The sequence below is a fragment of the Lepidochelys olivacea genome (assembly GCF_965140295.1).
Source record: "Lepidochelys olivacea isolate rLepOli2 genome assembly, chromosome: 2".
NCBI lineage: Eukaryota > Metazoa > Chordata > Testudines > Cheloniidae > Lepidochelys > Lepidochelys olivacea.
Window position 1 is genome coordinate 33,766,478 of NC_140412.1, and position 27,865 is coordinate 33,794,342.

General features: G+C 41.8%; 1 protein-coding gene across 1 annotated transcript in view; it reads left to right on the plus strand.

Moving 5' to 3' along the window:
- The window catches only part of RSPO2 (R-spondin 2), a 171,727-nt gene that overhangs the window by 68,515 nt on the left and 75,347 nt on the right, over positions 1–27,865 (plus strand). The window contains exons 4-5 of the mRNA XM_084619853.1: positions 17,301–17,444; positions 20,927–21,115. Coding sequence (XP_084475979.1) covers positions 17,301–17,444; positions 20,927–21,115 — 333 coding nt within the window. The remainder of the gene's footprint in view (positions 1–17,300; positions 17,445–20,926; positions 21,116–27,865) is intronic.

Below are 27,865 nucleotides of genomic sequence, written 5' to 3' on the forward strand. Positions count from 1 at the left end.
CACTGTTGCCCAGGGAATTATTACCTTTTTGTTCCCTTAGTTGGGGGATGCACAGAGAATGAGGTAATGTGGATCTAAACATTTCTCATTTTAATGAGCAACTTCTTAATACATTAAATTAAAAAGGACTAAGAATTAATTTAGTAATGTCTCATGTACTTTCTAGCCTAGGATATGTACACGTATACTGGTGGGCAAAACAGATATCATAGACTCGAAGGGACCTTGAGAGGTCATGTCATCCAGAGCTCTGAGCTGAGGCAAGACCAAGTGTACCTAGATCATCCTTGACAGGTGTTTGTCTAACCTATTCTTAAACCTCCAATGATGGGGACTCCTCAACCTCCTTTGGAGTCCTGTCATAAGCCTAACTCTTATAGTTAGTTTTTTCCTAATATCTAACATAAGTCTCCCTTGCTGCAGATTAAGCTGATTACTTTTTATCCTACCTTCACTGGACATAAAGAACAATTGATCCCCATCCTTTTTCTAACAGCCCTTAAAATATTTGAATACAGTTATCAGGTCCTCCCACAGTCTTCCTTTCTCTAGACTTAACATGTCCAATTTTTTACAGTTACTTTCCTCAGAAGTCAGTTTTTTTAAAACCTTTCCTCATTTTTGTTGTTTTCCTCTGGACTCTCTCCAATTTGTTCATATCTTTCTTAAAATGTGGCATATAGAACTGGTCACAGTACTCCAGCAGAGGCGCTATCAGTGCCAAGCAGAGCAGGACAATTAACTCTGACATCTTACATACAACACTGCTTTTAATACATCCTAGAATGATATTAGGCTTTTTGCAGCTGGATCATGTTGTTGACTCATATTCTGTTTGTGGTCCACTATAAAACCCAGATCCTTTTCAGCATTGCTACTGCCTACCCAGTTATCCCCCCATTATGTATTTGTGCATTTAGTTTTTTCTTCCTAAGTGTAGTACTTTGCACTTGTCTTTACTGAAGTTTTCATCTTGTTGATTTCAGACCAATTCTCTCATTTGCCAAGGTCATTTTGAATTTTAATTCTGTCCCACAAATTGCTAGCAACCCCTCCCAGCTTGGTTTTATCGGCAAATTTTATAAGCATACTCTCTACTCCATTATCCAAGTCAAGGAATGAAAATATTGTACTGGGCCCAGGACTGACCTGAACAGTACCCTATTAGATACTCCCCCAGACTGATAGAAAACCACTGACAACTACTTTGAGTATAGTCTTTCAATCAGTTGTACATTCATCTTATAGTAATTTCATCTCATTCACATTTCCCAAGTTTGCTTATGAGACTGTTGATGTGGGACTGTGCCAAAAACTGTACTAAAAATCAAGATATATCACATCTTCAGCCTCCCCCCCATCCACTAGACCAGTAACCTTGTCAAGGAAGAAAATCAGGTTGGTTTGGTATGACTTGTTCTTGACAAATCCACGTTAGCTATTACTTAAACCCTATTATCCTTTAGGTGCTTACAAATGTTTTGTTTAATAATTTGTTCCACTATCTTTCCAGATCTCAAAGTTAGGATAACTGGTCTATATTTCCCCGAGTACTCTCACCCACCTCTTTTTAAAGATAGAATGTCCTTTTTCTCCTCCCTGCTATTTGTTCCCACACAAACTTCAGGTGACCGAACCCTCACTCCAGACTTGTCACAACATGTGAGTGTTGCTACATTAATAAAACAGACGTACCATTTTTTTTTTAATAAAAAGGCTTTAACATTTGGTTACTGTTTTGTTTGAGATTTTGCAGCCCACTGATATGCAACAAGATTCAGATTTGCATGTTCGGGCTTGGAAACACCAGTGTATTTTAAATAGATGGGTACAAATAATTCCACCACTATCTGCTAGTTATGGGTATTCATGTAGATTCTCCATATGCTTATGCCAGGCTGTTATACAATCAAGATCTGTCAATGTGTACATTGTTCCCACTACTGCCTTGTGTTTTTGATTCTGTCAGATTTCAGTCTAACCAGAATTAGGTCACCAAACCACTAAGAAAAACCTTTTGTGCTTCTTGAAATGGGATTGTCACTAAGTATGTGGCACTCGTCCCTTAGAACTGAACTAATGATGCAGCGGTATGGTGTTGAGGTCCACCATGCTCGTAGAAGGTGGGTGCTATCTTTGAGATGAGACATAAACCCAAGGTCCACATGAGGTCATTCTGTGGCACTTTTCACAAGAATAGAAGCATTAACTTTGGCCAGATTCCAACTCATGTTATGAATTCTGCCTGTTTTCCTAAATTCCCTGTGCAGTTTCAGTTTGATATGTTATTTTTCACTTTCTGCTCCCAACTGTTATGTAATGTTGCTGAGCGAGGCTTAATATTTACCATGTGACTAATGGAGCATTAAATGATCCCAGTGTATATCTTCCATATCCCTTTTGTAAAGTGTATTGGGATTTTGGCCTTCATTTGCATAGTTTAATTGTGAACTCAGCAACCTGTCCGCTTTAAACCTTTTTTTATTTAAACTGGGCACTAAAAATTTGTCCATGTTGTTCAAAAACTATTTCCAATGTTGTTATGGGAAATATGTTTCAACATAACTGTGAGGCATGTAAGTTTGTTTCCTAGCAGTAATGTAATAGCAAGGACTTTGAGTTAGGTAAGGGTTAATATGTCTGTCATTCAATACCTTCTTCAAGGAAAAAAAAATCTTTGTGCATAGAGTTTGGCTTGAGAAATCAATTTAATTTCCTTTCACTACGTGATGTACGCAAGGTAATTTTTGGTTGTGGCAATGTTCTTAATACTGAATTATGGGGCAGATTCTTCAAAAGCACAAATGTAAATTGAGTGTCTGACTTCCCTGGATATTCATTGAGAGTTGGGCACCCACAGTGCTGTTGGAACAATTTTTATAGTGGGAGTGCTGAGCGCCATGGAACAAAACTGTAAACCCTGTATATGATGGAAACCACTTCAAGCCAGTGGGTGCTACCGCACCCACAGCATCCCTAGTTCCAGCACCCCAGGGCACCCAACTTCCCTTTTGTGCCTTTGAAAAATCTTCCCCTTGAGATTAATGATGGAACTATATTTGAAGACCAATTCTGGTTCCTCTCAAGTGATTTCTATGCAAAGATTATGTTAAAGAAAATTATCACCAGCTGTCATAAATATAAAGGGAAAGGTAACAACCTTCCTGTATACAGTACTATAAAATCCCTCCTGGCCAGAGGCACAATATCCTTTTACCTGTAAATGGTTAAGAAGCTCAGGTAACCTGGCTGTCATCTGACCAAAAGGACCAATAAGGGGACAAGATACTTTCAAATGGGGGGGGGGGGGAGGACTTTTGTCTGTCTGTTCTATGTGCTTGCCGGAGAGAGATCAAGAAAGCAAGCAATCCAACTCCATTAGAATTGGTAAGTACTAGCAAGGAAATGCATTAGTTTTACTTCTGTTTTGGCTTGTGATTTTCTCTGTGCTGAGAGGGAGGTGTATTCCTGGTTTTCTTTTTGTAACTTTAAAGTTTTTGCCCAGAGGGAAATCCTCTGTGTTTTAAATCTGATTGCCCTGCGAGATTAGCTTCCCTTCTAATTTTACAGAGGTGCTTCTTTTACCTTTTTTCTTTCAAATAAAGTTCTGTTTCTTTTAAGAGCCTGACTGATTTCTCTATGGTCCTTAGACCCAGGGGTTTGGGTCTGTGATCACTTTGTAACCAATTGGGATATTATTCTCAAGCCTCCCCAGGAAAGGGGGTGTAAGGGCTTGGGGGAATGAGAACTCCAAATGGTCCTTTCCCTGATGCTTTGTTAAATCACTTGGTGGTGGCAGCGTACCCTCCAAGGGCAAAGAGTTTGTGCCTTGGGGAAGTTTTACCCTAAGCTGGTAGAAATAAGCTTAGGGGGTCTTTCATGCGGGTCCCCACATCTGTACCCTAGAGTTCAGAATGGGGAGGGAGCCCTGGCACCAGCTGATTTATATTTATGTCCCAGCTTTGTCTTTGTTTGGTGATCCCCTGTGACATACATAGAGACACAGCTAGCAATTGTATTCTTTAGAGGTATTCAAAGAAAGATAAATATAAGAAGAAGAAGAATTTTATACTCTTTTTTCTTCATGTAGGATGTACTTTCTGAGTCTATCACCTTTTGATTTTATGGCTCAGTATTTTCTCAGTTAAAATATCAAAAATGCTGGCTAGGTTAAAATCCCTTGTGGGAGTTTCAGGGATTGACTTATATTAGTTAAAATTATTTCTGTCCTATTAATGTCTTTAGAGGCACAAAACCAGTTTAATATATTATTGGAACATTTGCCCATTTGTGCTAGAGGAGCAATAGAGCATATTTTTATAGAAAATGTTGACATGGTTTTAAAAGCATCAGTAATGCCAAACATAACACTCTAAATACTACAGCCAAATGTAACAGCTCCAAAATTATGGAAATTGTGAATTTCAAGACTAATTTTCTTTGCTAGATGCAACTGATTTATGCATTTTGAACTTGGAAGGCTATTTTAAAAAGTTTTTCTGGTCATGGTGAGTCATGTAATTCAAGGATGGTTTGTGTACAGAAATGGACACAGTTTCTGGTGGGGGAGGAAGACCACTAATCTCACTTTAAATTAACATGAATTCTTTCTTGAATATTTGAGGTATGAATGAACAATATATTGAGGACATAAAGCTGAATGGTTCTGTGTAATCTTTGCTGTAGAAAAGGAAATACCCAGGAGAGGAACAATGTTTTGTTTTCCCCCTAACCTCTGAATAGAAGAATCTCAGAAGGAAATAAGCTCCCAGGAAAGTCTACTATTTCTACTGGGGAATAAAATGAAGCCCATCACCTCAGTGTATTGGTTCTACTTTAGCTGACTAAGACAAGCCCCTCTTGAATCTTTTAGTTTAATCTGTGCCTAAACTGACCTTTGCCATTCCGCTTTTGGAATTTACAAGAGAGTGGTGACTCACTATTCTTTTCACCTTTGACTAGGTATTCAGACATTACATAACTCTTCTTTCCATCTCATACGTCAGGTCCCTTCTCACCAAGTTGCCAAATCGCAACATCCCCAAAGTCATCATTGTCAGAGCGTAGGACTACTGCACCTGTATTTCATCTCCATGGTTCACCAAAGACACACTGTAGGCTCCCAGTTCCTTAGCGATCACCTCTCTTGGTTGGAAACCTGCATCTCTCTCTCCCTCCTGATGGGTTTTTCCCCTGGTGAACAGATCCTGGCCTACATGGTAATATCCCCAGCAAGCCAGACTGCCTGAACAGGCCACCATCTGCACTTCATTTTCTCTTTGAAGGCTAAGAACAGCTTAATTGCCAGCAGTTATAAGTTACCACGCAGCTCTTTATAAGCAGGCACATTTAATCTTAAGGTGAAAGCATTACCAAGAAAACATTTTATATATGGATTTATAGTTCCTATATACATGATAGAAGCTTACCAGAGGTCCTCCATCAGTCTTATGGGCCTCAGTAGGCCAAAGGTCTTTCAGCCTCTACCAGGAAACATTTCCCCCCTTGAACAGAAGGTCCTCTCCATTTGCCAGATCAGGAAGAAGGCCCTGAATCAGTTTAAAGTCAGGCTATTTACCCAAAAGTCCTTTCTTAGTCTGTTGGTCGTCTCTGGAGAATCCTGTTTGAACTGGTATGTGCACACCTCTCTAGGTGATGGTACTTCTCTGGAGCGGTTATAACCCGAGTGAATTTTTTGAATCACTCCCCCCACCCACACACACACTCCGTTCTTAGTTCCTGGAGGACCTGAGCTCACTCTCCCTGTATAGGGTCTACTCACCCCTTGTGGCTGCATCTGGAGATTAGCTCTGCCCTGTCTGACACTCCCTTCCTTACTTCACTCACGCAGCAGCCCCTCTTGCTCTCTAGGTGTAGCAGTACTTCCTCTTCATGGCCTGGCCCTCCAGCAAAGTCACTATACAGTTTTCTTCTTCTAGGGTAACAAAGTCTCCCCAGACCAGCTGTCTGGGTGCCATTCCAGACAGTCTTCCAAGTCAAGACTGTACCACTTTCTCAGTGACTGATAGGGGAAGCCAGATCCAACCTCTGCTCTGGGTTCCAGCCCAGGGACCGTACAATCTGCAGCCAAGGTCTGCACTGTCTGAATCCCTTCTTACCAGGGCTTCTTCCTACTTTGCCTTCTGCAGGCTCTCTTCTCCACCCCCACCAGGGGTAAACCCTTTCCTAAGGATCTGAATCACAGGGCTTCATCCCCCTGGGTTTCCTCCTCTCCTCACTAGGCCCAGAGATTTCAACCCTGCAGCCCCCTTCTGTTCTCACCTTCTGGCTTTACACAAGCCCTGCCTACTCCTACCCAGATAGGCTCCATCTTCAATTAGTGCTTGTCAGTCAAGTCTACCTCTTCCCCAGATGCAGCCCACTAGGTTAATTACCCCTTCTGAGACACTTTAACCCATTCGGGGTGGTGTGTGGTGAACACCCCATCATACCGCCACCCTCCCCTCCTCCCCCCCACATTGAATTACGTACAATCCCTAGACCACAATGATAGATACATTTAATACAGTAAGATTTCCCAAAGATATTGCAGGAAATGTCATAATCATCACGAGTCCCATCTGCCTTAAACAAAAATAATGTTTAGCACAGAGTAGACGTTAATGAGCAATTACAAAATAAACAAGTGTTTAATAAATATATCTAGTTAATTTACTATATTAAGAAATGCCTCCCAGTACAAGCTTGTGTTACAAAATATCTAAACTTTACTTCAAATAAACAGCTAAGTTTCTTGGCTAATGCTCATATAGGATAACCTATGGAATGCTATACTAAATTCTCCTGAAATCTATATAGCAACTACAACTCATAGCAAGACATCAGCAGATACAGTGACCAGTTGGAGGAAACAGTCAACTTGAAATCAAATCAATTTTTTTTAAGTTTGTAAAAAGTAGTTTTAGGTACTTCTGTTATTGTTTCCTTTAATTAAAAAAATGGCTTTAATTTAAAAACTGAAAAGAGGCTAGTCTAGTATGTGGTCTAAAAAAGTATTTGGGATTTTGAAAATAAAATTTAACTGCCAGGAATCTGAGGTTTAGATAAAATCTACTTTGCAGGCGCCTTATTTCCCCCCCCCCCCCCAACAAAAGCATGATAAGCATTTCAACACATCCTTCTTATTTTGTAACTTATTGGCCTAACTCTGTATCATTTCAGGAGGGCTGCCATAGATCTGTCTGGAAGCTAAAAATCCTGGCAATGATTTTAATTAAGATTCCTGAATCTGGAGTCAATTTAGATTTAAGAAGACAATTGTATATTTGTAAAATACTAATTTATGTCTGAAAAGATACTTCTTGTGGCTTGACAAGTATTTAAAAGATGCCTGTTAATAATGAATCCATGTTTTCACATAATTGAGCTATATTACTAAGTGTTTATTAAAGAATTCTAACAATGGCAAAATTCTCATTCTTCTAAAGCGGCTCCCAGTGAAGCAGTAGGTCCATTTTTAACCCCCAGACACTGATGTATCCACTGGGTTTGCAGACTCTTCAATAAGAGACTGCTGTACAGCCGCTATCTATGGCCCATAGGGTATTTACATTTGTATCTTGAAGAATGAGCTGCAGGTGCCTAGGCCATTTTTACTTAGGAGTTTAGATAGACCCCCGGCTTTTAAATTTTTTTGCCTGAAGTTTTAAGTTAAGCTGGGGGGGGGGAGGGGGAGGCTTCAGCCTCCGACCTCCTTTCTGGTCATCAAACTTTCTAGTTCTCATTTTGCTCCTTGCTCTTCACAGTTTATTTTTCATTCATTTCCCTCTCTCTCCAAAACCAGCCAAAGCTCACAGCATTCCTCCTTTTCTTGTCCTATCTCCCTTCCCAAAGCTACACTACTTAATCCTTCTCCATCCCCCTCATCAGCTTCTCCTTCATTCCCAATTTCTTGTCAGTCTAGGCTAGTCTACATTACAAGCACAACATCGGTACAACTGCGCCGATGCAGCTGCGCTGCTGTAGCATGTCTGGTAAAGACACTCTATGCTGATGGGAGAGAGCTGTCCCATCGGCATAATTACTCCACCCCCACAAAAGGCAGAAGCTATGTAGGCGGGAGAGCGTCTCCTGCTGACATAGCGCCAATGTGGACAGTGCTTAGGTCGCTGTATCTTGCATCACTCGGGGGAGGGGGTCTTTTTCACACCCCTGAGTGACACAAATTTTATTGACATAAGCTGTAGTGTAGACCTGCCCCTTGTCTCCCACTTGCTATTCTTGCCTCTCTCCCTCCTTCTGCTGCATATACAGTAGATTTCTCCCCACTCTCTTTCCTCCTTGCCTTCCATCGAACAGTCCTCAATGTTGTCCCTTCCACACATGCAACTCCCCTCACACATGCACTCTTTCACCTCCCTGTCTCCCTTCTCTCCCCCGCCTCAAATTCTCCCTACTTTTGTCTGTCTCCCACATGCAGCTGTGGGCTAATACCATGTTAGCTATGAATAGCTTTTAATAACATTGGTGGTGATTGGCCAGCAGCTGGTTTTTTTTGCCTTATCACACATTTCTTTAAAGTAACCTTGTTATGAAGGGAGGGTAGGATTGACTATTCAATGACACTATGTACATTTAAAACCAAAACAACACAACAACAGCCGTCCCCCAGAAGCTAGATTTTTCATGAAAAAAGGTAGAGGCAGTATGATTGTTTACAAGTAGCCTTTTTTAGAATTGAAAGAGTATTTTCGGATCTTAAAATTCATTATGCTGTGCTTATTAGAACAGAAACCTACATTTGCAGGCCTTTCTTTCTCTAAACCTAAATGCAAATATAGATTAAAGCATTTGGAATTTAGGTCTCTCAAGTACTCTGTATTATGTAGAGCACTTTGGATTCCGCTGTGAGTTCTAAACATATTCCAGCATGACCTTTGCTTATTCCATGTTTTTTGTAAGCGCAATTCAGCTAATTTTGCATTACCAAACTAGCTGTAAATTGACCATGGAATGATTGTTCTCGCATCTGGTGACCCTTCCGCCATTCACTGTGGGTATTTCTACACAGAACACTAAGCCCAGGCTCTGGCTCACGTTTAACCCAAACACACCTTCTGTCCACACAGATATTAGTCTGAGTCATGTCCCGAGGGGTTCCTGGCATGAGTCTGCAGACCATGATAGGCAGTGGGTCAGAGCTTGTGTTCCACTGTAACACAAGTCAAAGCCCATGCATTTTGCAGCGTGCACACAGCTAGGGTTGTCAACTTTCTGACTGCAGAAAACCGAACACCCTGGCCCCACCCCTGCCCCTTCTCTGAAGCCCCGCCCCTGATCACTCCATTGCTCCCTCTCCCTCACCCTCACTCACTTTCACTAGGCTGGGGCAGGGGTTTGGGGTGTGGGAGGGGGTGAGGGCTCTGGTGTGGGGCTGGGAATGAGGGGTTTGGGGTACAGGAGGGGGCTCTGGCTTGGGGGTTCAGAGCCCGGGAAGGGGTGTGGGCTCAGAGAGGGAGTGAGGGCATGTGTGTGTGTGTGGGACTCTGGGCTGGGGTGGGGGTTGAGGTGCAGAAGCAGGCTCCAGTTGGGGGTGCGGGCTCTGCGGGGGTGGGGATGAGGGGTTTGGGGTATGGGAGGGGGCTCAGAGTTGGGGGGCATGAGGCCTCCTGCTGGGGGGTGTGGGATCTGGGGTGGGGCTGGGGATGAGGGTTTTGAGATGGAGGAGGGGGATCTGGGCTGGTACCAGGGGGTGTGGGGTGCAGGCTCTGGGAAGGAGTTTGGGTGAGGGAGGGGGCACAGAGCTGAAGTAGGGGGTTGTGGTGCGGGAGGGGGTGAGGGGTGCGGGCTCCGGGTGGCACTTACCTCAGGTGGCTCCCAGAAGCAGCTGGCATGTCCCGCTGGCTCCTAGGCAGAAGTGTGGCCACCCCCGCCTGCGGGCGCCACCCCCACAGCTCCCGTTGGCTATGGTTCCCGGCCAGTGGGAACTGTGATGCCACCACTTGAGGCAGATGCAGCATGTGGTGCCCCTGTGGACACTCCTGTGCCTAGTAGCCGGACATCCCAGCTGCTTCCAGGAGCTGCACAGAGCCAAGACAGGCAGGGAGTCTGCCTTAGCTCTGCTGCGCCACCGACCAGACTTTTAACAGCCTGGTCAGCAGTGCTGACTGGAGCTGCCAGGGTTCCTTTTTGACCGGGTGTTCCAGTCGAAAACCAGACACCTGGGAACTTTAGATACAGCTCAAGTACAGGCCACCAGACTTTGATCTGGAGAGTCTGCACATAGTATCCCACAATCCTCTGAGCTGTACTTCCCAGCCCTTCAATTCCAAAACTTATCACTTGCTTCCCAGGAACAGGAAGCAATCTCTTGGTTGAAATGCAGCTGCTTGGCATTTAGCCCTTCATTTCCACATGGCCTACTCAAATTGGAAAAATAATCAGCACTAGGAATTAAGTTAGAGAAAATGATCACCAAAACACAGGCTCCATGCACTGGGATCTGGAATTAACTTAAGATCTGAATTTGTAGTTTGAATGTCTCCACTCTTGATTCAGTCTTAAAAAATGACAAACATATCAGTCCCTTAATGCTTGTTGTCTTTTAAAATCAGACTTAGCATTTTACTATTAGAGACAAGAAGACAAAACAGATCAGAAAAATTTATTAATATCACTTTGGTTCCTCTGTTTATTACCCTTGAATGCCACTGTAATTTGAGCATGATTTGCTAGTACAGCCTTTGTTCACCACAATTTTTAATGCCCCATTTATGTAATTGTCTATAAATATTAATTTTATTCCCCTTGGATTTATTTTCTGGCCTTCAAATAAACTGGCACTGAAAATTTAGGTCAGTGTTAATGGGATTATTAAGACTGAACTCTAATATTTTATAACTGGGATCTAAGGATATTTCTCATGGCAGATGATCAATTTGACCTTAAGCAGTCCTATTTGGAACAGAATGAAACTTGTCAGGAAACACTATCACCTTTGAAAAAATTGATGAATTTTGATAGGCAAAGCATTGTGGATAAAATTTTCAAAAACACCGTAGTCCCATTTTCAAAAGTGACTTGGGCACTTGGAGCATAAATCTCATTGAAAGCCAGACGTAGGTTCCTAAATCATGTAGCTGTTTTTGAATTTCTCCCTTGTGACAATACTACAAAGTTAGACCATCTTAAGTTTCTGTATACAGGCTCTTCCCTGATTATGATTTTGTCTTCCCCTCTGCTGCTTCTTCCCTTTTGAAAAAGGAGAAAATTCTGACCTAAGGAGATGAGTTAGAGTCCAATCAGCAGTCTTCTGTTAGTCATTTGACCCTACTGAGTCAGTGGGTATAGCTTCTGGTGGTTGGGTATTAACAGCAATTCCCTTATCATGAGACAGTGCAGTGGATAAAGCTCATGCTTGGTGGGCCTGGGTTCAAGATCTCTAGTAGCCAGCTTGTGTAGAGGGTGTGCTGTGGCTGCATCAAGGATGAGGAATGGTCACCGTGCACTACTCTCTAGTGATCCTTGGCTGCTGATGGCCCTTTTGGGGCTACTATAAATTATGGTGAGGATTGCCCCCCAGCAATCCTAAACTCATGGGAGTGTACTGTGCTGAGTGGCAGTGTGATACAGCTGAGTATCTGGGTATTAGAACTCTTAAAATAGTGCATAAATGTTTTTTCATTATTCTCCCCTTCCCCCCTCAAACTGAATCTGGACTAGGTTACATGGTAAGAGTCTGGTAATCAGAATCAGCCATCTTCATTAGAAAAAAAAAAAAAAAGAAAGAAAGAAAGTGAACTGGAGCCGCTCTAAGTGGAAATCTCAATTAAACCTTAACTATGGAGCTGCTACCAGTGCCTCCATAATAGAATTATAACACTGGGGACTTTGCGGTAATACAATAAAACAAAAACTCAAACCAAACCAAACAAACAAACAAAAAAAACACCACCCTCAAAAAACTCTGAACTGCCAAAAGAGGCAAAGTAAAGGATGGAAATAAGATAGGAGTTTTGAATTATGATCAAGAAACTGAAATGGAATAGAATGATTAATTTAATTTTTAAACATGCTCTTTGCAAATGTTCTGTTAAACCAAACCAGGGAAGGTTTTAAGGGAGTTTCCATAAAATCAGGCAAAGTGAAAATTCATCTAGCAAGAATATAATACTTTTATCAAAGGGTGCTTTTAGCAAGTGATTTTTCATTTAAAACAACAGTACACAAATGAGTCATAAGTTTAAGGCCAGAAGGAACCACCAGATCTAGAAATGAAATCAACTTCAAAACATGTTATTCCCTCCTCATTTTGTAAGTAATAGTTAATGCATTATTTCAAGTGTACATTTGCGTCACTTGGATGTGAGGGAGGGTCACATGATGCTAATTTTTCTTTTCATGCTCTGTTCTGCACCTCATCATTGGACTAAATTATTTGGAAAGACCTTGATGTCCTTTCAAACTGTCTTGTGTATGTGGGCAAGAAGCAAATGTTTTTATGAATATTTAAACATACTGGACATTTGATTCAAGCATTGCAATTAATGACATATTTGCAATGCATGTTAAATATAACAAACGTGCATTGCAATTAACTGTTGCAGGACTGTCATCAGAGCAAGTCACTTTATGGCCTCATCTTGAAAGTGCTCGTTAACCTGGGAGAGGCTCTGCAGGGTCAGGCTCTTAATTTGCAGTCCACGTGCATTGTAGATTAAGTATTAAGGGCATAGTCCTTAACCCAGACAAAATTCCTGCCATTATTAGTTATAATAATAAATATTTCTGTTATCTTCCAACCAAGGATCTCAGTTTATTCTGTGGACATGAAGCAATTTAGGTTGACTTTAACAGGAGTTTTGCCTAAGTAAGGACTGTGGAAATCTATTTCCTGCAGGGAGTAGCTAACTCAGGATCAGGGTTGATGGGTGGAAGCTGATAGCCAGTGAGAACATGTATCACTTCCTAGCCTTCTCCCCATACACAGATGCTAGGCCCCTAGGATATCCATTCAGGCATAAAAGTAGAGAAATGATACAGCAGGGCAGCTGACTATCCCCTTTTTGGCAACTAAATTTTGGGTAAGCACCCAAACCTTTGGGCATTTATCTAAACAGAGGATCTGAATGTCATTTTGAGGCTCCCCTGGGACTAATGCAAACAGCAGACTACGCACATAGAAAGACTGAATGGTCATGGGTTAGGGGATTAGCCTGGGATCCAGAAGACCTATGTTCAATTTCCTGTTCTGCCACAGATTCCCTGTGTGACCTTGGGAAAATAACTTAGTCTCTCAGGGTTCCAGCTGTACAATGGAGAGATGCACTTCCTTACTTCACAAGGAGTTTGTGAGGATAAATACATTAAAAGATTTTGAGCGTCTGAGATACTACGGTAATGGGAGCCATGAGGCTATGTCTACACTGCGCTATGGGTGTGATTCCTCTGCCCGTGTACACATACTCACGCTAGCTCTCATTTAGCTAGTTTGAGTATAAGTAGCCGTGCAGCCAGGGTAGCCCGGGAAGTGGCAGTGGATGCACGGCTTAGCTGGGCTAAGTACATACCCCCGGGGTTTCCAGCAGGTTTGTACTTGTTATGGCTCAGCCTTACCTCCGCTACCACCACCAACGCTACCGAAACTACACTGCTATTTATACACACGCCAGCTTTATGAAAGCTAGCATGAGTATGTGCACACAGACAGGGGAACCACACCCCTAGCTCACAGTGTAGACGTAGCCTAACATAGATAGAGCTGTAAAAGGGAGGTAGAGCCTGAAGAGCCATTGCTTCCACGTGGCAGCTGTATTATTACATATTGTATGTTGAAGACCCCAGTAAGCTAATTTTGAGCTCTGCATATGTAACCTTTGGATGGGCTAGAGTTCACTTCATTTCCTGTCTCCAGTGCCCTAAATAAACTAACCCAACTCCCACAGAAAGTAGCTGGAGACCCAGAGAACAGTCTCTAAGGATTTTCAGCGAGGATTGCACAGGGTGAACCTCTCCACATTCAAGTCCCAAAAGGAACTAAAGAAATGAATTTAATTAAATAACTTTATAAAATCTTATGGAAAAGAAACAACTAATAATCACACTTTTACAGCATGACATGGCTATTTTATAATCCCCAAACATTACTTTTACAGTTTATATATAAACACAAATAAAGAAAACAAATTAAAATCTGAACAGTTCAGTCCCCACAGAAATACAGTGAGAAGACACTGAGAGTTCCCAAAAGCTTAGGTTTTGTTCACCTAAGTCTCAGTTAGAGTCTTTGATCACCAAATCCATAGAGTCTGCTGAGTCTAAAACATCTTCCCTCCACTTGCTTGTAGGAATCTTTAGATGGAATCCATACAGACTCTTCCTCCGCTGATATCCCTCCTAGCCAATCAACTAACTCATTAACCAATCACTCAGTTAAGTGTATAGATTTAAAGAAAACCCTGTTACAAGAAGATACAAAACTTTCCCTATTCCTACATTTAAAGAAAAGTTGGTGAATCAGACTAGTTGAGACAATTTAACTAGAAGAGTTTGGCTAAAATCAATCAAAGCATACAATTAAAATAAAGTTATTTTTCCCTCCCAATTTCCCCTTGCTATAATTAGCATTGTCCATGCTTCCCTGTTAGAGGGTTAACAATATCACTGACCTGCTGCAAAATGCTTTAGGGTTAGGAACAACAGCCTGCCTGCTCCTGCTCCTAGGCTCAGCTTCTCCCAACCCACACAGGGCACGTGGCCTTCTGCAAAGTAGCTGCCCTGACTGCTTGCCCTCATGGAGTCTGACCCCAGCAACCGGGAACCTATTGGAGCAGACCCAAAACTATCACACCCAATTCCAATACGCCTAGCAACAATGACCCAGACACAACTCACTCCTACCTCCTCCCAATGGGTCTCTCAGAGATATCTCCCTATTAGGCACATGGGTTACAAACAATCACAAAGGGGTCCCAATGTTCAAATTACTTTTCCTGTGCAAACTGCTTAACTTATAGTCCAACATCACAATAAGAGTTGCTGTAAAATGCCTTCTGTTTCCCTAGCTGCTGCAGAAGATAAAACGTGCCATCAATTTAAGTGGCCCTATTGTAACTTTTGGCCCTCTAAGGTTCAAGAATAAATACTAAAGTCCTTGTATTTAAAGAATTTATAAACTTGCATAGGTCTTAGAGGAATTTACAAATAGCTATTTCAGAAGAAGCACACTGGATCAACTAGCTCCTTTGCATATATTGATGCAGTTTATGTATTTTAAAAAGGAGTAAAATATTTCAAATAATATACATGATTTATAATGTGTGTGACTCTTATTTTATCAATGGATTTTTCTGTTAGCTTTTGGACATTTTGCCCTGGCAATAGTGTGTGTGTGTGTGTGTGTGGCCTGCTAACCAAAACCTTGCAGAAAGAGCAATACTATTTTATTTAATTATTCCATAAAATAGCCTTTTAAGTATCCCTAGTTTTCAGACCTCTCTGTGTGTATATATCTAAATTTCTCTCTCTCTAAATCACCTGTTCCCCTTTTCATGTGTGATGGCTCATTTATAAACCAGGAAGTTATATTCCTGTTTTATATACTAACTCAATGTCTGACATGTCTATCTTAAAGGTTTTCATGGTTACTGATTTCTGAGTGTTTACCTTTTTTCAAGTAATAAACACCCTTAATCATCTTTTTAGTAATAGCTCTAATATCTGTATCAGAAAGCTAATATCCTAGAGGTCCAGTGAAAGTTTAGGAAGCACAAGACGAGGAGGATTGGTCCCTAGATGTGTTGCTTTGGGGAAGCAGAAGCCTCTTCCCTGCCAGCATCCTACTTTGTGCATAGGACCAGACCAGAGTCCTTGGGATAAGGGAGAGCCTATACTTTATCTTAGCTTATATACCCTCAGCAAAATTAGATTTAGTTACCTTTTTCCTATTTAAAACAGAGTGGGTGACCCATATATAAACTGGGTCATATGATGTCTTGTAAACAGAAGGTTGAGAAGCAATTTCTTGAGACCTTAACAGATTGCTCCTTGAATATTACTTCTGGGACACACATGAGCAGCAGCGATGTAGACCTAAGTAACACAAAGGCATCAGCTTGATATGTAACTATAGCTGGGCAGTCGGTAAAAGCAACCAGTCTATAATAGTTTCAGCACCCTCAGCACAGCTAGCACTGTGACTATATATTTTAGAAACGGGGAGAGAAAGCTAGTCAACAACTGAGGAAGGAAATCAAAATCCTGAGATGCAGCATGGAAGCTACTTACATATGCTGTAAAAGAGATGTATGGCATGTATATTTCTAACAAAAAGAGAAGCAGAAAGTCAGGATACTGGGTGCTAAATGCTATTTGCAAATAAAATCTGGAAGAACTGTGTATCTGTACCATAGCATATGGATTCATATGTGAGTTTAGAAATCAAAAATAGCATAAGAAAACATTCTCAAGTGGCTGCTAATAGTCTTCAGAGTAACAGCCGTGTTAGTCTGTATTCGCAAAAAGAAAAGGAGTACTTGTGGCACCTTAGAGACTAACCAATTTATTTGAGCATAAGCTTTTGTGAGCTACAGCTCACTTCATTGGAGCATCCAATGAAGTGAGCTGTAGCTCACAAAAGCTTATGCTCAAATAAATTGGTTAGTCTCTAAGGTGCCACAAGTACTCCTTTCCTTTTTGCTAATAGTCTATTCATGGTCAACTAATGGAAATTATTTGGACCCTGTGTGCAACGATAGGCAACAATGATATATGTTAGCACATTATCGATTCCTCTTTCTCCAAATATCTCGCTCTTCCCCCACAAATGTGTTTAAATACAGGCGGGGGGTAGGAGGAGGAAACCACAACAAAATATAGTTCTATTAAACCCAATGTTACCCCACACAGGAGGATAGTCAACTCAAAAGTTTCACTTTTTAAAAATGTTATTGTACCTACTGTTTAAAATCTAAGGCAAGACAAAAAATAGACATTTTAACTTCTTTATGCGTTTGGCAGCACTTTGTGCATAGTCAACTTCACAGTTTCCACTATTGAGTCAGTTTCTGTTGTTTGGGTGTATTTTTAATACAGCAACCAGGAAGAGAAAAAATATATGTTTTAAAAATAGGAAAATGTAGTTCTAAAATCACAGAAGATAGCATGAGGATTCTGGGGCAAATGTGGTAGCTAAAGGTAATTTTTTAAAAAAATACTGGGTGGATTTCAGGGTGACGGCATCCCTTTTTAAAATTCTTCTATTTTTGCTATTTCATTGCTTTACAACTTGTGTTTTCATGTTTGGCCTTATTCTAACTGAAAACTTTTAAAATATATCTCAGGATGCAGAATAGAAAACTGCGACTCTTGCTTTAGCAGAGACTTTTGCACCAAATGCAAAGCTGGCTTTTACTTACACAGAGGCCGTTGTTTTGGAGAATGCCCGGATGGATTTGCATCCTTAGAGGAAACTATGGAATGCGTGGGTGAGTGTCTTTGTACAACTCTATCATAGTAGTTATTTTAACACCTGTATCTTTATGAAATGCCTGCTGGATTTATTCTGCACTTCTGATTTCAAAATCAGAAATAAGTCCCCTTATTAATTGGGACTGAAATTTATAATAGTCTTGTGCTGACATTTTGAATTCTCTAGATATTAAAGGGGACAAGTTCAAGTAATTACATCACACAATTCTTTTTTCTTACTAACGTTGGTGTATATATACTACATGAAACTACTAATGTCATCTCTTTTTTATTTCAATAAATTAGTCACTGTTCTCAAAAAACCTCTCTCTCTCTAACATTGTGACTTTCTCTAGATTTTTAAATAGCACACTATGGGGTGCTCTGCCCTTCCCCTACATCAGAGTTTGGTCAATTTTGTTATAAGTCACCATCCTTAGTGTCTTGTACCTTGGCTTTTTAAAAACCTCATCGTCCTGAAAACTTATAAATCAGGCATTTACATATAATATATATAATTATGGGGTTGGTGCACTCCTGCTGGCTGAGTTCATACTGAGCAGGAAATTTTAACTCCGCCTTTATTCAGTTTTTTCTGAAGCCCTCTTCTCTTTTCCATGTCACATGTGTAGAGGGCAGGATGGGAGCAGAGAGAGGATTTGTATTTCCAGTTTCTGGTCCTTGCTGGGTGGCCCTAATAGTGCTGCTAATCCCAGTGTTTTCTCTCTGCCTCTCCCCTGTATCCCCACACTGTTGGAAGGAAAAATAGGAGCACATGAAACCTGGTGGGGGTTACTCCTTGTGAGGCCCAACAGCCAAGAGGAAAAATACATGCGCTTCCACATCCACACACACAGGGCACAAGGGGTAGAATTAAAGGACAGAGATAGGGAACCTGAATTCACCTCACCACCTCCCAGTGTTTGAATCGCTCCCATATGCAAAAGTATGGTGAGTACTAATTGCAGATTCTGTAAAAGCTACTGAACTGAATTCCTGCCATGGCTTTGGTTTACTTCAGAAAAGGAGCGACTCCCAGTTTAAAGCATATAAAGTTTAAAGTTTATAAAACTGAGACAGCGTTGCTGACTCTGAGTGAGTCTCATGATATTTGATATTTTTGTTAAAGTTCCAACTCGTAATGTGAGGCGCTGTCTCCTGATAGCCTAGTGGTCAGGGCAGGCCTGGGCTGAGGGTAGCGCTGGGACTGAGATTCGAGGACAGGCTGGGGTCAGAACCAGTATCATAGTCTGTAGGCAAGCCAGAAGTAGTACTGTAGCCAAAGCCGAGCTGCAGGCCAGAGGTTGAAGCTGGGTGGTTAGAAACCAAATCAGTACTGTAGCTGGAGTCCAGATACAGGCCAAAGCTGGGTGGTCAGAGTCCCATGAGGTCAGGAGGTGGAGGCAAGGCCTGGAGCAAGGTCAGAGCAGGGCAAGGACAAGACTGGAACAGGGCTTGGGCAAGGCTGGGACAGCAGCAGGCTGAGAGAATCTGATACACAGGGAGACAGCAAGAGAGTTCCTGGACAGGTAATGCTAGTGTACAGACTGCTGTACAGCTCTGACTGGGCTGGGAAAATATCAGAGCCTGGGGGGTCATCTGACCCAGGCTCCACTCAGGGATAGATTGCTGCCACATGCTTGATGGCTGAGTCACTGCAGGCACTGGGAAAGGTAAGTCAGTACAGCTGGGTTTTTGCTGCATATCTGCATGCTCACTGCAGTTCTGTTGGAGGGGGATCCATTGAGGCTTTGGGGATGGGTAGCAATGGGCCTGCCTTTACTAAAGGCCCTCCCCTGCAGCATCAGAGGGAGGGGGAACCAGACCCAGGCATCAACTAATGACTAGGGACAACAAAAGAAAAAACAGGGATGGGAGTGAAGGTCACAGGGATAAAATCTGGGATCCAAAGGGGAACACTGAGCAGAGAACCTCGGACAGTACTCACTGCTTCTCCAGGGAGTCAGTGGACACAGCCCAGAGGAACTTTGCCTGGAGATGTGACTTGAAAAGGGATCAGAAATAGGCTCCCAGTTGCAACCCTCTCCTGCCCCTGCATCCAGCTTCCGCTTCCTGGTATGATAGAGGACCACCTTGGCCAGCACTAGGAGGAGGTTGACGAGGAGGTCTCATGACTTCATAGAACCACAGATGGGGAGTGTATAGATCAAGATGTGTGGGGAAAAGTGCAGCCAGAACTTAAGGTTTTGGAGGCGCTGGACGAAGGGCTTCTCCAGTCTGATGTACCCTATATAAATGCACCAGTGTCTTCCTCTCACTGCAGAAGGGGCAGGTGTCAGGGGAGGTGGTGAACCATTCCAGGTATACATTTGTGCTCACAGCTTCATGAAGGAGCCACCAACTAATATCCCCAGCAGGCCGTGGGATCAGAGTGGAATACTTACCCTCCAGTTGGTGTCAGGGTGGAACATGAGGGCAAGGAAATGCAGGATGTGGCGCACTAGTACATACAGATGTTTCCTGGGGGTGATTCAGAGGCAGATCAGCTGCATGTTGTGCAGCTGGTTCAGGTGGTATGTCAGGGGTGACTGGGGAGGCTTGCAGGGCAGGGGCCTGATGGTGGGGTCCGGAGGGCCAGGTGCAGGTGGGCAATAAGGCTGCCCTCACCTCCTGGAGCACACGATAGGGAACACAAGGGTGGTGAGTCCCATGCACTGGCTGAGCACTATGGAGTCCACCCAGTCCCTTCAATCATGGTCTAGGAGATCTCTGATCCTGGTGGCACTAGCCAGGACCAACCTCCGGTGCACCGAGGGGGATTCCACCACCTGCACACCAAACAGGATGTTGTGGAGCAGGGGCTCTGCAAAGAAGTCCTCCTCCTCAGCAGCTGCCATAGACCTGTCATGGATCTGTTGGAGAGGCAGCTGAGTGAGCAGCCCTGGTTTGGTTGTGGATTTGCCTCACATCTGGAATCATGTCATGTGATGTTTTCATTTTTATAAAAACTGAGCCTTTACGTGAACAACACTCTCAGAATATGCCCACCAATCAAAGTTTCAAAAGACCATTCTTTTTGGTACAAAAACTACTTTGTACACTGCTTGAGTAGAAGACACAGATTGTAACTTCTGGATGAAACATTTTTAGTTTCAAAGGATAGACAACCTAAAAATACAAGCTAGAATCTTCTGGATACAATAGTGTCAAATATAAAACAGGCACCATTTGATGAGAGAATTGTTACAAAACCATGAAAATAATGAAAGTCATGAAGAGGGAATTGTTACAGAGAATCTGTGGTTGGGTAGTTGTTGTCTGTGTCAGTTTTTAGGATAATTCAGGTTTCTGATACAATTACCTTGTAAAAACTGCAAACTAAAATCATAAACTGAGATTTCACCGAACAATAAATTTTACAAGCAATAACTTCTAATTTAATACTCTTGCTAGTTAGAGTTGCCATGTATTGTGAAAGAAAGACACAGATACAGACGCGGATACAGACACTAATTTATGACCTGTTTTGCTTTATCAGAAGGCTGTGAAGTGGGTCCATGGAGTGAATGGGGAACTTGCAGCAGAAATAACAAAACCTGTGGATTTAAATGGGGTCTGGAAACAAGAACAAGGCAAATTGTGAAAAAGCCGGCAAAGGACACAATACCTTGCCCAACCATTGCAGAGTCCAGAAGATGTAAAATGGCTGTGAGGCACTGTCCAGGAGGTAAGAACACTCCCCCCTAAACAATTTTTTGAGCTTTTTCTAATTTAAGTCCCATTTATAACTGGGAAAACAAAGCTATATAGTCCAAGCAAGAGAGAAAATGGTGCCCTTATTCTCCCTTGTGCAGTTATGCATGGGTAAAAAGGCAGTAGAACCACACTACTGCACACAGAGCCAGTCCACTGGGGAGTGGGGGGCAGGAGGGGGGACAATGCATAGTGGCACTTTTTCTTCTCCCCCTACACTCCTACCTATCTCATCCTAATGGTTTAAAATTTCTCTCTCTCAATGCAGCGTCTTCATTTATTGTATGTACAACACATACAATATGTTTATGTGCTGGGTAAAAATGTTCAGCCCTTTAAACCACATTAAACAAAACTACTAGCTACCCTACGTCTTTTTTAAAAAGACAAGGCATACTGAATAAGTCAAGCATTATTGCTTAGATTTAGCTAATTTTATCTTTTACCACTTTCATTTATAGATTGTTAACCTAGTAAACCATAAAACTCAATATGTTGGATCTATGGATGATGACAGTGCTTTATGTGATCCAAATTTTGAATAGCTGGAAATACATATACTACTTGCAACTCTACTTTGTTTGCAAATTTAAGCGCTATTCTTACACAAAGTGAAAACATGGGAATTTTAATCCTTGTTTACAGAGAGGAAATGTGAGGCAAATCATTTTTACTTTTAATATAACGAATCAGCAATATTTGACTAGATTAATAGCCAATGAATATTGTTGTCACATCAATACAATATTTTATACCAATATACCTGTTTATCATGTGGTTAAAAACTTGTCAGCCTATAGTGTTCATTCAAAACCACTAAAGTTTTGTTTACAAAACTAGCAGCAGAACACTCTCTCCTTTGAAAAATAATTCGATACCATTTTGTCAGCAATTTAAATGTAGCCCAAACAAGAAGCTACCATACAGACTCCTGGTACTGCTTTAAAATTAGTTGTACTACACTTTAACATACATCCAGTATTAATCTTTTTTATTATTTATGTGTTTATTTACAATTTGTAAAGCCCTGCTCTTGTTTCAGAGTTGGGCTTTCCATTTTCCATGACTTTTTCAAGGGTAATTAGCTGACACATTAAGAAAGGGGAAAACTTTGTCTGAATATCAGGAAAAAAAACATCGTGGGAGTAAGATCTGTTATGGTGTGGAAGAATTGCCCAAAGGGAGTGATGAGAGCCCTGCCTCCTGAGACATTTAAACTAAACAGGGGGAAAACCCCACTAGAAAATGCACTGGGAGAGCAGTCCTGCATTGATGGATATTTGTGGGGGGAAGAGAGGAGGCAGGCAGGAAAGGCAGAATCGGAGGTTGAATTGGGCTGATTCATGGTAGCTCAGTGAGCTGGTATTTTTTCCAGGAGGCTACCATCTTGTGCCCCAGAGTCTATTCTTGCTAAATCTTTAGTGCTCCTCAATAACTTTCAGAATGCAAACAACATGTAAACCAATGTAATCATGTTTGCTTCCGTTTGCTGACAGTCTGAACTGATAGCTGATATATGTAAATTGGCCTGTTGATTTCAGTAGTGTGCTAATTCTGCAGCCCAAAAGTGATAATGATGAGATCTGATTTGTTAACTGTTTTTCTGCTGGTACAAAATAAAGGAAGGGGATTATCACATTATGAAGATCTATACAATGTACTTTGAATTACTTCTTGTTTTGAGGCCTTCTTTTGGTGTTTCTGGTGCATGGTAGTTAGTTTATGGGGTGGAGTTTGGGAGAATACCAGATTTTTTTTTTTCTCCAGTTCAAACTCTAGATAGGACAGATACAACCATATAGGTTTCCACCCCAACCCCTTCCCCCTTGTGATTTGAGACACATGGGTGAAGTTGTGTATTCAAACAGGAATTCATGCATGTAATGGCCAGTTATGCAGGGGTGCTGGAACAATTTGTATAGTGGAGGTGCTGAGAACCATTGAACCAAACTGTGAACCCTGGATATGATGGAAAGCACTTCAAGCCCCAGGGGTGCGGCAGTTCCATCACCTTTGCAGTTATGTTGAGAGTTCCCTGAAAATGGATTTTTACAGGTGATTTTCAGTTGAAGTCCTGATAATTTGCTTCACAGAATCTGCTATTGGCCCACAGTATTCATGTGGGTGCTTCAGTGCAGAAGCAACACTGTTTCAGAAATGTTTAATATCTGGGGTCTATAATTCTTATCTGTCTGAGTTTTAAAAGAAGGGGAAAAACCTTGTCTACCCATCCAGCCCATGGATTAGATCCTTCATCTCCTCTGTGTGACAGGAATCCTGAGGCAGGAGCTGACCCAGTACCCTGTCACTCAAATCCCCACTAATAAAGGTTAATTGGGACCTAAATAGAGGATCAATTAACAGGTGGAGCCACAGTTGAATGGCTAATTAGAGGGAGAAGCAGCCCCAGCAGCTAGGAGCAGATAAATAGAGAGGAAGGAAGCCCTAGAAGGGGGTAGAGACCCTGAAGGAAGGCAGAGCTGGTTGCCGCCGCCGCCATCTTTCCCCCAGAAGTAAGAGGGGGAGCTGGCTGGGATGTGTAAATATGTAGACAGCACTACAAGCAATGGCCTGCTAGAACAGTATAATAAAGCACAATGATGATGGAAGTGGCCTGGAGTGAGCGTGGTCTGTATCTAAGGCAAGAAAGACTCACAGAGGACCCCCTATGGCACTGTTTTAATTGTAAGGCAGCTATGGTAAACCTTCTCATATTGAGTCAAGAAATGCACGGGTCATGCCCAAGTTAAGTTCTTTGACCATATATTGAAGATTTTATTCACTAGGTCAGTGGTTCTAAACCTTTCCAGATTACTGTACCCCTGAAGCCTGTGCCCCACCACGCAGAGCTGAAACATGTAACTTAGCTTTGTGGAGCCTCCTGTGGTGTGGCTGCCACCCCCTAATGCCAGACCTGCCCATGTGACCTCCCCTCCCAGGTTGCAACCCCCAGGTTGAAAAACATTGATCTGGATGAGTTGGTGAACCCCCTGGAAGACTTCTGCGTGCCCCAAGGGCTACACATACCCCTTGGTTGAGAACCCCCCACTAGATGACCAAGAAAATATGTTGTAGGCAAATGCAAGAGTTCCATTCAGTGTGGAAGGCCTGCAGTATTGACTGTAGTTGTGGAACGCTACTATTGCCAAGCATCTTATAGCTACTCAATATAGCAGCTATCTCTTGGCGTCCCACTTCATGGAGATTCCTGCTTGTCTTTCCGGAGTCTCAGGATTAAGGGCTCATCCTGAATAGTTTTGTACAGAGTACTTATGATAAGCAAATCCTGGTGTGTGATCCTATAGAACTCTGGACACCATTTAAAGGTACCCTCTCTCTCAAGAGACATTGGCTGGAAGAAGGTGGCCTTTTCTCTGTCCAATATGAGTTCAGCTCCAAAGCTGAAGCTGACTCTTTGCTGTATCTTTTATATTTTAACTGTTTGCACAATAGCGGTCTCAGCGTTTGTCTACATGGCAAGTTACTGTGCAGCAAGTCAGGGTGTGAAACTATAGTGCATGAGCTTGCTGCACAATAATGTCCCATTTAGACATTGCTGCATCACACTGAAAGTCCCAGAGTGGGCATACTGTACCTTCAAGTAGTAATATGCTAAGCTTCACTATGGACTTTTGCTGAGCTGCAGCAGTGTTCACATGGAACTTTACTGAGTGGTAGGCTGGTCCACCGTAGATTCACACCCTGGCTTGTCGTGCAGTAACTTGCCATGGAGATAAGTCCTAAGATATATGTATAAGTATAAGTATAAGTAGGGGCATAGCGAGCAGATCGAGGGACGTGATCGTTCCCCTCTATTCGACATTGGTGAGGCCTCATCTGGAGTACTGTGTCCAGTTTTGGGCCCCACACTTCAAGAAGGATGTGGATAAATTGGAGAGAGTCCAGCGAAGGGCAACAAAAATGATTAGGGGACTGGAACACATGAGTTATGAGGAGAGGCTGAGGGAGCTGGGATTGTTTAGCCTGCAGAAGAGAAGAATGAGGGGGGATTTGATAGCTGCTTTCAACTACCTGAAAGGGGGTTCCAAAGAGGATGGCTCTAGACTGTTCTCAATGGTAGCAGATGACAGAACGAGGAGTAATGGTCTCAAGTTGCAGTGGGGGAGGTTTAGATTGGATATTAGGAAAAACTTTTTCACTAAGAGGGTGGTGAAACACTGGAATGCGTTACCTAGGGAGGTGGTAGAATCTCCTTCCTTAGAGGTTTTTAAGGTCAGGCTTGACAAAGCCCTGGCTGGGATTATTTAACTGGGAATTGGTCCTGCTTTGAGCAGGGGGTTGGACTAGATGACCTTCTGGGGTCCCTTCCAACCCTGATATTCTATGATTCTATGATATCATTATTTGATCATATTTTAGTATGTTAAATGATTGGTCACCAGAAATGTTTAGTTCAATTGTAATATTTTGGGAAGCAAGAAATCGAGTACAATCTGGCTTGGAGAGAATAGAGTCAGTGCTCTTTACAAATATGGCATTGTCCTAATATTACATGTTCTGAGTTTTTAACTTGGGAAAATAAAGGAAACTGTAAGGGAAATAATATTTAGTGACTTTAAGAATCATAATCTCTGTAAATATCTGTTAAGAGGGTATGGTAATAAAACTTTTCTTCTAATGTTCTGAGTGTATATACTCACAGCAACATGTGGGATATGTATTAGATTATATAACTAAAGATGATTGCAGATTGTGATGAATTAAACTGAACAGGAAATAAGGATATTTTTGGTGGAATAGGGTCAAGTAAATGTGCTTTTGACATATGTTTTCTATTTCTGTACATTTAGTTTACATTTCAGTTACTATTTATGTGGTCTGCATTGTACTTGATAACTTCAGAAGCATTTTTTTTTCTGATTTCATAGATCCTTGCAGGAGAAGGAGTAGAGTTGCATTTACCTTCCATATTATTTGCTTCAGTTCCATATTTATGATGGACTGAGATGTTACCCATCTGTCTGTATGGCTGTGCATCACATATAACTTCTGAAGAGGAACCCTTCATCTCTTCCTCAGTGCTTGCAGATATAGCCTGGGCTGCAAGTAAAAGATGGTTTCACATAGGGCCTCAGTTCTTTCCTGCTTTAAAGTAGGGTGACACACTAATGACTTCAAACAGGTTACCTGACAATATTTTGATTGTCAGTTCTATAGATTAAACTATTATTTCCAATTGGAAATGTCACGTTTGTATTCTGCTAAATGTTATATATATTACCCTGTTGCATTGGTGTAACATGTCTCATAGGATCACAGGAGTTACAGATGGAAAAGACTATTTAGTTTATCCAGTCCATCCTCCTGCCAATGCCAAGCTGTTGTCTACAGTAAACTTTTTAGTGTTTCATCTAGTCTAATTATTAAGGGTCCCAAGTGCTGTGACTTGCATAGATCCCTAGCCAGAAATATTTGGAAGTTCTCTCTCAAATTCAGCATAAATGTTCCCTTTCATCTCATTAGTCATACTTCTGTCCCCTGTGTACCTCTGTAAATTATTATTCTCCTTAATGTTTACACCCTCCATCTATTTGTAAACTGTTCTCACATCCCCCATTAATCATTGCTTGGCAAGCTATACATCCCTGGCCCTTTTAATCTTTCATTGTAAGTCAGTCCCTCCAGCCTTTGAACATGTTTGTTCTTCTCAGAACTCCCTCCAGTTTGTCTGTATCATTATAGAAACAATGATTGCCATTTTGTGACTAATTATTTTGTAAGCGAGAAAGGAGGTGGGCCCAAGAGATGAGTGTCACATTAAACTCCTGAGCTTCAAGGGGAAAAGTCCTAAGTTTGAAGGGGAAGGGAGTTGTCTCTGTGACACAGATGTATAACTGGAGGGAGGAGGACTTCAAATTCTGTGCTGTTTGAGTTGGATTTTGGAAATTGGTTTTCCAGTACTCTTAAATTTCTCTGCAGCACTAGGAGCAGAGACTTCCTATCTATCAGGAACTGAAGGAACAGCAGGGTAAAGCTTCAGTTATTGCCTCTGTCCCTGTGTCAGTTAACTCCAACTGCTAACCATTGGGGAAACTTTTCTGTAAAATTTTAAAATGAAAAAGTAAATATTTATTTTGTTGGACATGTTATATTTAGAAAGCAAATGCTCATCTCTCCTAACATAATTTCAAAAAGTGTGTTAAAGGAGACACTTACATGCACTTTTATTCTGAAAAGCATCAGAAGGCCGTTGTGTATTCAACAACTTTGTGCCCTGGGTATATTCAGAGATCTGTTCCCTGTCTTTGGTAATTAAAGTACATTTGAACTGTTTATTTTACCTCTTGTTAACCCTACTAAGTGAGACCAAGCTGGATTCTGTTCCTCCATCATCATCCACAAAATAATTCAGTAAGTTCCAAGCTTTCTCACCTGTGCAAACATACTGAAGGCAAGGGTACTGCACCGGTGGCACCGAGGGCAGAATTTCAAAGACAATGGGATAGTATGGTTATAACTTGAGGGTATCTGGGCTGCAGAACCTTCGTTATTGACTGTGACGCATTAGGAGGTAAAAACTTGACTTTCAAAGCTCAGATTGCATTTTCACAGCTGATAGGAAAAAAGTCGCTTGTAAAGTCGCATGCTTTATATGGCAAGTATCAAGAACTAACAAACAGACCATTCATGATTCTATGTTTACAAAGGTAATTTTCAGAGGAGAACTATATATTGGTGTCTGTGAAGATACTGTCTCTATATT